General features: G+C 47.4%; 4 protein-coding genes across 4 annotated transcripts in view; 1 reads left to right on the top strand and 3 right to left on the bottom strand.

Moving 5' to 3' along the window:
- Window positions 1–89: 89 nt before the first annotated feature.
- On the top strand, window positions 90–4,446 carry LOC125769834 (probable nucleoporin Nup54). The gene is made up of 4 exons (XM_049438726.1): window positions 90–401; window positions 2,379–3,291; window positions 3,361–3,751; window positions 3,819–4,446. Exons 1-4 carry the CDS (start codon window positions 344–346, stop codon window positions 4,329–4,331), a joined length of 1,875 nt encoding a protein of 624 aa, XP_049294683.1. The 5' UTR covers window positions 90–343; the 3' UTR covers window positions 4,332–4,446.
- LOC125769838 (uncharacterized) lies at window positions 472–1,776 on the bottom strand. The gene is made up of 3 exons (XM_049438747.1): window positions 1,116–1,776; window positions 901–1,048; window positions 472–826 (listed from the first exon to the last, which is right to left on the bottom strand). The coding sequence occupies exons 1-3, from the start codon at window positions 1,300–1,302 to the stop codon at window positions 655–657; spliced, it is 507 nt and encodes a 168-aa protein (XP_049294704.1). The 5' UTR covers window positions 1,303–1,776; the 3' UTR covers window positions 472–654.
- A 22-nt stretch (window positions 4,447–4,468) lies between the features above and the next one.
- Window positions 4,469–5,843, bottom strand: LOC125769832 (uncharacterized). The gene is made up of 3 exons (XM_049438718.1): window positions 5,662–5,843; window positions 5,120–5,595; window positions 4,469–4,699 (listed from the first exon to the last, which is right to left on the bottom strand). The coding sequence occupies exons 1-3, from the start codon at window positions 5,733–5,735 to the stop codon at window positions 4,569–4,571; spliced, it is 681 nt and encodes a 226-aa protein (XP_049294675.1). The 5' UTR covers window positions 5,736–5,843; the 3' UTR covers window positions 4,469–4,568.
- Window positions 5,844–6,007: 164 nt separating this feature from the next.
- LOC125772323 (uncharacterized) overlaps window positions 6,008–11,151 on the bottom strand; it is a 31,465-nt gene continuing 26,321 nt past the window's right edge. The window contains exons 2-4 of the mRNA XM_049443896.1: window positions 8,613–9,182; window positions 7,118–8,498; window positions 6,008–7,043 (exon numbers count right to left, since the gene is read on the bottom strand). Of these exons, the coding sequence (XP_049299853.1) occupies window positions 6,185–7,043; window positions 7,118–8,498; window positions 8,613–9,182 (2,810 nt within the window). The 3' untranslated portion in view covers window positions 6,008–6,184. The remainder of the gene's footprint in view (window positions 7,044–7,117; window positions 8,499–8,612; window positions 9,183–11,151) is intronic.

The raw sequence follows: 11,151 nt of genomic DNA, 5'->3' as shown, positions 1-11,151 counted from the left end.
ATCTATTAACTATGTTTTTTATCTCACTATGCTCGATTAAAATCATTTACATAAATGGAATCTTGCGTTTCTAATCTCCCTTTCCATCGTGTTTGCTTGATCGCTAAACACATGCTCATATTTGCTTTCTACAAGACGCAACCTAATCGTAACGCTCGTACGTCAAACCTGTAACGCCGTTAATCAAAATTGTAAACAGATCGCATCACAACGAAAAGCAGCGCGGAAACATTTGGAGCGGTACCAGCCTAATTAAATTAAACGCACCAACTGCATGGTGCCGGTAGTGATTGTGCAAAATCGATAAACTTTCCCTGTGTTTAGCAGTTCGTGTCCTACAGTCATGTCGTTCAATTTTGGAAACACATCAGCGCTCGGTTCAACGAGCACACCGACCAAGCGTAAGTGTACGGGCGGCAAGCGAGCGAGAATGCTTTCCCAGGTTATGTTTTTACACGTAAACAAAGAAACTTTGCGTAAAATACCACTAGTTTATTCAATCGTTTAAGATAGTATATGTTGTCGCTCACTGTTTATTGTACTTCATTAAAAAAACCATTTCAAAATTTAAAAATGCGATACGTTTGTAAGGCTCGTAAAATATCGAAGATATTCTTCGAATGCAACCGATGTCCTAGCGGTATGGAGCGTGGTTCACCGAAGCAACGTTTGCCCGGGATTGTCTTCGGCGATTGCTGCAGATGCAGCGGCTTCACGTTCTTTGGAAATGTTCCGCGAATACCTACGAGTGGATCTATGGGTGCTGCTTCTTCGTCTCGTAGTTTCGATTGGTGCTTGAGGACCATCAATATTCTGAAATCCTTTCCTACAGTATCGGAAAGGGTAGTTGTATTAGTATTTTTTTTGCCACTTTTCATGCTTTTGATACCAATATATTACCTCTTGTAGCACATGTATCCAAATATGCCCAGCACGACTATGATGAAGACGGACGTTATTGTGACGGTAATGTAGATGTAGAACATCTGTATTTTATCCGACAGCATGTCCGAACCGGAGCTCGATTTACTCTGCCACATGTCTGGTACTGGAAGTGAAACCAAAAGACACCTATGCACTTTGGTGAAGCAATGGACAAATGGAGGATATATCACCTATATAGTTTCCATTCTCATCACTAACGCCCGAATCCGGCAGAGAAGCCATCGTGGTCGTGCTGGTGGTCGTTGTAGTCGATGGCGTAGTAGTCTGATAGTACAGCGCTGGCGAACGAGTCGGTGGTCCGGGAAAGATTATTTGGCCTTTATCGCTGAGAAATCGGTGGCCAGATTTGATGTACATGGTAATGTGTCGTCTAACGTTTCACTCCCTTTTTTTTTTGGTTTCTGCAGCTTAGTTGTAACACGCTATTACCAACCAGTTGCATCCCATTACACGTAGCAATTTAGCAGACTTTTAATATAAATGTATTTCTTCCTTTTCATATGTTACCCAAAACTTAACACCAAATACGCAATTTACGGCATAAAGTACTCTCTTCGTGGAAGAGAAAAACACATGCTGCGGAAAGATGATGTAGCGAGCCAGTGACACTTATTGGAAAGCACTAATGAAAACCCGTAATGTTTCCGCTTCCGAACACTATCACCAACTGAACCCACTGATACCAGGCGGCGGCCGTGGTATAAACCATCCGGCATGGTCGTCTCGCCTCGCAGGAAACACAAAAACAATGTTTCGCTCCGTTGTGTGACCGAACGGAATGTGTACTGACATGGGGCCACCTGACCAGAGATGCTTATGTCGTGCTCGATAAACGACCAAGCGCAATCCAATTAGGCTGTTGTAAAGCGCTGCTGGTTGACCGATTTACTATACCCATCAAATAGGTCGAAACAATCTGGGTATCGGGGAAAAACCAGAACATTCTTTCTGCGAGCACACCGCAAGACAATAATGAAGCAAATGAAGTGGTTTAGTACGCTAATACCATGCGAGGTTTCGATTCCACTTGCAGAAGTGCCAAGAAGGCTGACAACCGTCTCGGTTGTTTGTTTGAATAATATCGATTTTGCGTGTTGTACGGTTCGAACATAAGGACATTGTTTGTGCCCGGGTTCACAAGCAGCAGACGGAAGTGATTGTTGCCAGATTTGAAAAAAAAATCATTTAACGATCACGAGCTCCACAAGAGTACCGACCAAAAAAAGGGTTGCACATGCCGGAAACGCATGCATAAAATCGCGTGGACATACCAGACAACATTGGCAACTTCTAGCATGCCGTACACGGGTACTTCACGTGTTCCGCGTGGAACAATTATACACGCCGTGCACCACCACCAGGGAACAAGAGACAAAAATAATCGCATTAACGGTTTGTTGTTTCCATTCTTTCATTCTTTGTCTCCCAAACAGCGGCTTTTGGCAATTTCTCATTCGGTGGACAAACGTCAACACCAGCGTTTGGAGCGACTGCTGCAACTGGTGCAGCTCCCGCATTCGGTCAAGCTACAGCCACGTCGGCTTTCGGTGCAGCGGCAGCACCCGGGTTTGGAGCGGCCGCAGGTACTCCAGCACCCGGCACGAGTGCGTTCGGAACGTTGGGTTTCGGTGCGGCCACAGCTGGAACTACAGCGTTCGGTGCCGCACCAACAAGCTCTGCCCCGTCCTTCGGATTTGGAACAAATACGGCTACAGCGGCCGCACCTGCCTTTGGTGGGTTTGGAACTGCCACCTCTACTGCTGCAACGGGCTTCGGTGGATTTGGGGCAACCACTGCCACTAGCGCGAGTGCTCCTGCATTCGGTGGCTTTGGCACAGCGACACAACCCTTCGGAACATCGATTGCGACCACTTCGGCACCATCCTTCTTCGGTGGACTTGGATCCACGCAACCGCAAGCGAGCACCGGTTTCGGTGGGTTCGGTACCGGTAATACCTTTGGTGGTGGTGGTGGTACGACTTTTGGTCAACCGGGCGCTACAACCGGTGGCTTAAACTTTGGACAATCGGCCTTCGGTCAGCCACAGCAACAACCGCAGCAACAACTCGCTCCAGCCCTCTCGCCCGAGGAAGCATTCGTCCAGTCCGTCTTCAATGTGTCCATCTTTGGTGATGAACGGGACACAGTTATTTCGAAATGGAACTACCTGCAGGCTATGCTCGGGACAGGCAAATCGTTCTACTCGCACAATGCACCACCGGTTGAGATCACCCCATCGAACTTTCTGTGCCGATTCAAGACAATGGGCTACAGTAAACTGCCCGGGAAGGACAACAAAACCGGACTGGTGGGTCTGACGGTCAACAAAACTGTGGCACAAATAAAGTAAGTGAAGCAACCTTAAGCTCCAATTAAACTTGATCACAAAAGTATCTCATGTTTTCTATCTTCTAGGGAACAGCAACAGCAGTTCATCAACAGCATGAACCAAATATTTGGCAACAAACCGAACATTACGATCGTGGTGGAAAACGTTAAATCCATCAACGACGCGAAGGTGCAGGTAATAATCTACATCGAGGAAAAGTCAACCATCTCGAACGAGATAAAGCGCGTACTGGCAACGGAAGTGGCCAGCTATCTGAATCAACCGATGCCTAAGCAGCAGCTTACTCAGCTCGGTATTGAATCGGTCGTTGCATTGGTGCTGCCGGAGGAAGATCAACTGAAGGAGTATCTTGACAACCCACCGAAGGGCATCGATCCGCGCATGTGGGAACAGGCAAAGATCGATAATCCCGACCCGAAGCGTTTCATTCCAGTGCCGATGATTGGCTTTCAGGATGTGAGTGTATTAAAGCGAAACGTTAATAATGATTTTTTTAATAACTTTTAACATTTATGTTCAACAGCTTAAGTGGCGTATAAAGTGTCAGGAGAATGAAACCGAAATTCACGCATCGTACCTTGCCAAGGTGGAGAAGGAGATCGCCGAGCTGAAGCAGCGTCACATGAACACGACCGCCAAGATTGCCGAACATCGGCGCAACTTTGCCGAGCTAAGTCACCGCATACTGCGGGTGATCGTAAAGCAGGAAAGCACACGCAAGCTGGGTTTGGCCCTCTCGCCGGAAGAGGAAGCGATTCGGACGAAGCTCGAAAACATGCATGCGCTCGTATCCACCCCGACACAGTTCCGTGGGAGGCTGAGCGAACTCCTTTCCCAGATGCGGATGCAGCGCAACCAGTGGGCGCACGGGAACTTCCTGAACGAGTACACGCTGGACAAGGATGCAACGCAGGAGATGCAATCGTTCCTTACGATGCAGCAGAAGGCGGTTTCGTTTTTGATCGACACGATACACAAGGACATGAAGACGCTTAAAGTTATCACCGAAGGTATGACGCAGCTAGTACAGGGCTAGAGAAAACGCATGCTGCGAAACGTTACGAGAAAAGACACTCTGCCATCTACTACGCGTGTTGGTTGTATAATTGTTTATTGTGTAATAAAACGATACAAACATTACAATCGTAAAATTGATTAAAATTACAATTACAATTGAGTTTGTGGAAATGAGAAAACTTGTGAAGTTGAATTGAGGACGTGCAGCGTTAAAGATGTTAATTATCGCATTGTGTAAGAGTTAGGCGGAAAACTCCTATCCGAGTATAATGTTATTGTACGGGTGACTGTCGACAATCGGGTGACCAGGCATTGTGTACCGGGGTGATACGTAGTACGTAGTTTTTTCCATCGCCACAAAACGATTATGGGGCCAACCGTACATACCTAAATAGATGGTGCAGAGTAAGGGAAAAATTGGAAATTGTTCGTAAATTTGTTTACATCGAATAGGGAACGTTCATCTTTAAAACTTGAAAAACTACCTATAATTCAAGGAAATGTTTCTAAAAGTGTTTTTATCTCATTTAGAAAAATAAACACAAGAATTTGAATTTTGAAGTCTTTTAAAAACCCAACCTGTGACTCGTTTTAAAAGTGCTATTTCCCGTTTTTTATCAAAATCAATTTCGATTCAATGTTCAATTTGGCTGAAAAATATACCAATGTGCACATGCTTTAGAACACAACGCACCGCAATCCTATGCAAAAATTCCATTCCACCCATTCCCAACCCACTCCAACATAGTTTCCCTCCTCCAGAAAGGTTCCCTCAAACCCCAGGAACGAACGCAAATCGCAAAATACCTGAACTCAACGGTGGCACCTTCGGTATGTAGCTGCTTACGGTTTGCTCTCCCACATCAACCGCGCTGTCCTGCGTACGGCCACGACTTCCGCCCGATTCGCTCCTTCCTCCACGTTTACCCTCCTTCTTCTTACGCTGCTTTTCAATCTCCTCGTCCTCCTCTTCGTCGTCCGTCTTTTCGTAGGTATTTTTCGGCTTTTGCAAACACTTCAGTGCGTGTGTGTTGGTACGCTTCCGGCCACACCGGCATGTATCGAGCAGCGTTTTAAACATCTGCCTGGAGACGAAAAACGACTCACCGTGACCGTCGTATTCGCGCAGATTGACATTTTGCTGGCGGGCCTGCTGAATCTCACGCAGCTTCTGGTTGTTGCGCTTCAGATCGTAAAACTCGGTCGTTTCGGGTTGCGTTATGTAGCCCCACTTTTTCAAATACTCCCGGCGGCCCTTACTTTCCAGCTCGATTTGCTCGCGGCTGTTTTATGGAAAACAGAAATGGATTGCTGGCTGATTTATAATATGAACACAAATTTAAACTTACATCTTTCCATCCCGCACAATGGGTTCTAAGGGAGGATGTGAAATCCGCAATTCTCGACGTACTGGTTCCGCCATCGGATACGTCTTCTAGCTCACACTAAACCCGATTGCTTCGACAGAATTGTTCAAATTGTTTATACTTGATCCTTATATATATAACCACCCAAAACCAAGCGCATATCCATGGAAACGTGTTTTCTATTGCAGCAGAGTTGCTATGAGAAACGCTGCATGATATGTTTGAACCGGACGGTTACATTAATGGCCATTTCTTTCTGCAAAATTCTAGAACATTCCGCACCAAACCATAACCAGCAATTACCACAAAAATACACAAGCAATTTGCGATTTATGACAATTATTTATTCGTTCATGCATTTTATTTGTTGAATTTACGGGCTTGTTTTTTAAATATCATTTGGTTAAACAGTAACGCTTAAGCTATCTAAAGACGACTACCACAAAGAACGTACTACGAAAGTCTTACATTTGCCTACTAAAGATACAGTCTCAGGTAGCCGCTTTTAGAGAAACCCATGACCAGCCGCTTCGGCCGGTATATATCCTTCATGGCCATCCCGCGTCCGGACAAAGAACCACTGTTTGTAGTTCTTCAAACCCTTCTCCTGATACTCCTTGCAGGCGAGCAGCGTGACCACATCACCCTTGTGCACCGATACAGCCTCCGAGCAGTAGTTCTCCGTGATGGCAAGCAACGTTTGCCGGACAGCAGCGGCACCCGGTGAACAAACGTTCACCGTACCACTTCCTGCTACACACGACGGTCCATTATTCGTTATGCCGCTGAGTGAAATACGCAGATGATTACTACCATTGATGACTTTGGTTCCCGGTACGGTACTACCAGACAGATGCTTCCCGATCGGTGGAGATTCAGCTTTGCAGAGTTGTTGCTGGCGCAGCTGAGTAATGTACTGTTGCTGTTTCGCCAGCAACTGTTGCTGCTGCTGCTTCAGCAGATGCACATAGTCACCGCTGCCGGAGCAGATCAACTTTTCCAGCTGCTCGATCGCTAATGCTTTTTCCGACTTTACCGAAGGTGCTACCGTGTTGAGCACCTTCGTGGTTAGCTTTAGCTGAGCATACTGCGTCTGACCATCCGCTACCTTCGGTTGGTTCGAGGCAACCGTACGCAGATACAGCGAATCTAGATCCCGTTCGCTGTTGCACGCGGTGATCGAAACCGCACTGCGACTGTTGGCACTGCTGCGCTTCAACCGTGGCGTACGACGACCTTCCGAGCGAGTTCCACCACGCAGCTGCTGTATCTCCTTTTCGCTGTCAGTTAAATTCCCACACGGTTTCGGGAAGATGTCCTTGTTCGACTCCCAGCAGGGCGTAGGCTTCGAACTGGATGAAGATCTGCATAAGAATACATCGAAAAATCGTAGAGGAATGTTACTCAAGTAAAACTCCCAACCAGTCGCGTCGCTTACCTTTGGTTTGATGGCAATATACCCAGCGGTAGGCAGGTATCGTACGCGACATAGCCCTCCTCAGCGTGGGGCGTTTGCACGTACAGCCAGTTCTGGTTCTTGAAGACCGCATTCACAACCATCCCTAGTGGTAGCGGTATCTCTATCTGGTAGCTACCGGGACGTGTCTGGTATAGTGTCGCAGCGGACGATAATACGACAGGAATGTTGCCGGGTGAGGATAGGGAACACTTGGACAGGAACTCGTCGACGTTGTGAATTTCGTACCCAAAACGCTGCGATCGGTAACGCTCTCGTCGCCGCCTATGGTGATGCCTACTATGATGTCGATGTTTGGTAGATGCCGACGGTTCCGATACCGTTGTGTAGAGAGAAGGCTCCGAATAGGTATTCTTCAATGCGATCTTCTCTTTCAGTCCAGACTCACCGTACGCTGGTTCCTTGTTGAGATTTACAGCATGTTGATTATTGTTATTGTGGTGCACGCTAGCGTCCACCGCGATCCCATTCGGATAAAGCAATAGTCGATCCTTCTTCTTCAAACGCTCGCTATTCTTTCGGTTGCTTTTCCGATAGAGATTAGATCCCGCACCGGATACAGCGGCCGTTGGCGCAACTGTGTACTCGTTCGCATGTGCTACACTGCGCAACTTCTCACTGTGATACTCCGATAGGTTGTTGTCGCTAACGTACTTCTCGCTAAAGAGTCGTTCCTTACTGCGCGTTCTGGACTTTTTCCGTACGATCACATGATGATGGTGATGATTGTGACCATTCAGTGTGACACCGCCAGTAGCTTGCCCATTCGTTTGCCCTATAGACGTGCTCGTGGTGTCAACTCCTGGTAGTACGGTTTGTCCGGTTGTAGTGTGTAGTGCAGCTGCCATTCCAGTCCCATTGCATCCCGATACACTTTGACTCGTTCTATCAAGCGGAGATCCGATCGTAGAGCTCTTTACAACACCTGGCACCACCGCCGTCTGTTGCAATGTTGTCTGTTGGTGCTGATGACTCGAAGCGTTCCCTGCCAGAGTAGTTCCTTCGCGTGATTGCTCCCGAAGTACCCATGTGAGTGAAATCTTTGGTCTACGAATACTCAAGTTTTGACCCATAGTAGCTGCCGATGCAGCACTGACACCCGTGCCAGCAACGGAAGATGGCTGGCCGGGCAATACGGCGGAATTGGATACGGGCGCGAGTCCTTCCAATGTACGAGCCGACGATGTTGATGCGCCGTCGTTAATGGCAACCGCTGCAAGGTTACGGCTTAATTCTCCAATCTCGGCGTACTCTACTGCCGCGGACGATGATTGACGTTCGGGCGATTCGGTAGCAATATTTTTACAGTTCCGCACCAAATCTGGACAAAACGCATCCTGACCTGTAGATGTCGAAACCAAAATTATGGAAACAAATAAATTGCCGAACGATGCAAAACATTTCTCTGGGGAGATGGAAAACTTTCCTCGCGGAAAAGACTTGTATGGTCACTTACTTAGCAAATGCTCCTTAATGCGCTGTCGCTGCTGGTTCGGTACGTTGTAGCGATGCCGTACGGCAGGTTCGGCTCGTTCGGGACCTCTCGCCGCTTGTCCGCCGGCACCAGTCGAAGAGCTATCACCGGACGTTGATCTGCCACGATGAGCTCGGGGCCTGTCATTGCTGGTGTCACTGTCGTCGGTGGTCGTGGCTGTGTGATGCCTACTAGAAGTAGCAGCAGCAGCAGCACCACGACCAGCAGCAGATGATGCTGCACTACCAATTCTCTCGGCAGTGGGTCCCGCCGCTGGAACCGGTCGGTGTGCGTAATGCGCCCAGTACGGTGGCGGTGGTTCCGGAGCCCTTATCGGTCCACGGGATCTCGGTGGCAGAACCGGCAGCGATGGTAGATTACGTTCGCCCAGCTGCTGACGCCGTCGACGTCGATCGGCTGCGATGGCCGCCGCGACAACTGCCACCGAACCACCGGACGGCGCTGGTATCGATGCGCTCGGTGCGGTCTCACTCGTTCCAGCCGCCGGTTGGGACGTCCGCGCTGTGGTAGCACCAGCCGATGTTGAAGCTGCTGTACGGAAGAGTACGAAAAGGAAACCGAAAATGTTCAAACCAATCGTCGTTTACCAAACAAAATAATCAAACTCCAGCGAGTCTCCCCTTTCGGGTGCCCTTTTCATTAAGATAATAATCGAAGAGTTTTTCAAATAGTTGCACCAGCCCCATTGCGGTCTCGCCCGACGAACAACGGGTATCGAACCGGTATCGGTGCACATGCACCATAACTTGTCGCAAGTTAATGCCCGCAAGTGCAGCGATCCGTTGGAATCGAAGATCGAAAGCTCCATTCTTTCGATAACTTTCTTTCGGTGGTGGTACATTACGGCAAAAAGGGGTGTGCAAAACAAAAAAAAAAATACCGCATACCGTAATTCACACCGCTCAATGATGAAACATTCGATTGTACCAATGTCAATCGATCGTTCCCGATCGCTTGAACGGAATGCAGCGATCCTGGCCCGGAGATGTCTTCTTCCGAGCACAGAAGTCGAGATGATAAGCAACACTCCGCTCAAATATCGCACACAAGTGAGTGGAAAAGCGTGACAGTAAAGTGCATGATTCACGCCGATCGTGCGGATAATGTTGGTAAGACGTTTCAGCTTCCAGCAACTCCAGAGTTTTACCACCGCATTGAGGATGAGCCGAGTGCGAACAGTCTCACGCTTCTCTCTTTGCCCACCGCCTTCCCGAAATGGCAGTAATTATGCGCACGATTATACACCTTAATAACCTTCAGTCAACACAGTTTCCTCTTACATTTAGAAAGTTGTCATACGCATATGCGTTAGTGGCTGATATGGAAGCCATCCATCCATCCTTGCTTCCTACCCAATCAGTGTCCATTACCGGTGGAACATGATCACTCAACCGTAGTTGAAGTTGTGATCGCTCATTATCGCACCACATGATACGGCGGGGTTATTTTCTATGTCCGGAGAGCTGGTTTACATTTCTCGTTCATGAGCGAATAACCTCGTTGGAGTTAGCCATCGAAAGGGAATGCACATTACTGCATGACGCTATGGTAGGCAATGGCCTGGCAAATGGCTAACACGTGCCAGGCTATTCCAGGCGTTCAGTTTCATGAACTGATATGTACTGAAGTACCTAGGTACAATCTTTCTGAAGCATGAGATAAAAGCACTGATATATAGAAAGTGAAGATCAACACCGATCGAAGAAAGACTAAGTCACCAAAACGGTCGAATCATTAGATTAATTAATACGAAAACATGTCAAACATCTTACCACAAACATAATCATTACCATTATAAACTCTCAAGTATTCTCATAATTTGTTTCAATAGAAATAAAATTATTCTCATAAATATAAAGTGTCGATAAGTAGCAGACCTTATCGTCTGGTATCATAATTGCATTCCTCTTTTACACCTTCAAAACTCGGTGCTCACCCTACGGCTCGTCCAATCCGCCTGTTTCCCATGTTCCAATTTGGGATCGTGTCGATAGCTCTTGGGATGGGATGGCATGTGTCGGGGACATAGTTTGCAACCAGATACTCAGCAAGAAAAAGAAACAAGTGCAATTGTTCGCATAGCTTTCATTTTTCACCCATTTGCCACGAAAGTGGTAAACCAACCAACACAAAACAATAACTGCTCGTACGCAAGATGTCGAAAGACAAAAGCTGACCTTTCCCACCGACCGATGGGACTACCACTTTAGATAAAACCCTTGCTTGTCTCGATGGATGGTTCCGTTCGAGGAATTTTCATTTCATTTCTTGCTAAGTTACGGTTTTTCCTCAGTTTTTTTTTTGCTCGATTGCTTCGGAAAATTGCACAGCAGCGTACCTTTAGCATCGTCATTATCGTCACCATCATCTTCTATTTGGTGCGTGTCGATGTTCAATAATGCATAAATTGTACAATAACTAATTAACCTGAAAACTACATCCATTCTAGTATGCTTCCGCCATCGACTAAGGTTGCGATAGCCCTCGAGGGTCGATAATT

This window comes from Anopheles funestus, chromosome 3RL (assembly GCF_943734845.2).
Source record: "Anopheles funestus chromosome 3RL, idAnoFuneDA-416_04, whole genome shotgun sequence".
Lineage (NCBI taxonomy): Eukaryota > Metazoa > Arthropoda > Insecta > Diptera > Culicidae > Anopheles > Anopheles funestus.
The sequence above is the reverse complement of the archived record's forward strand: the minus strand, read 5'-3'. Positions and strand labels throughout refer to the sequence as shown.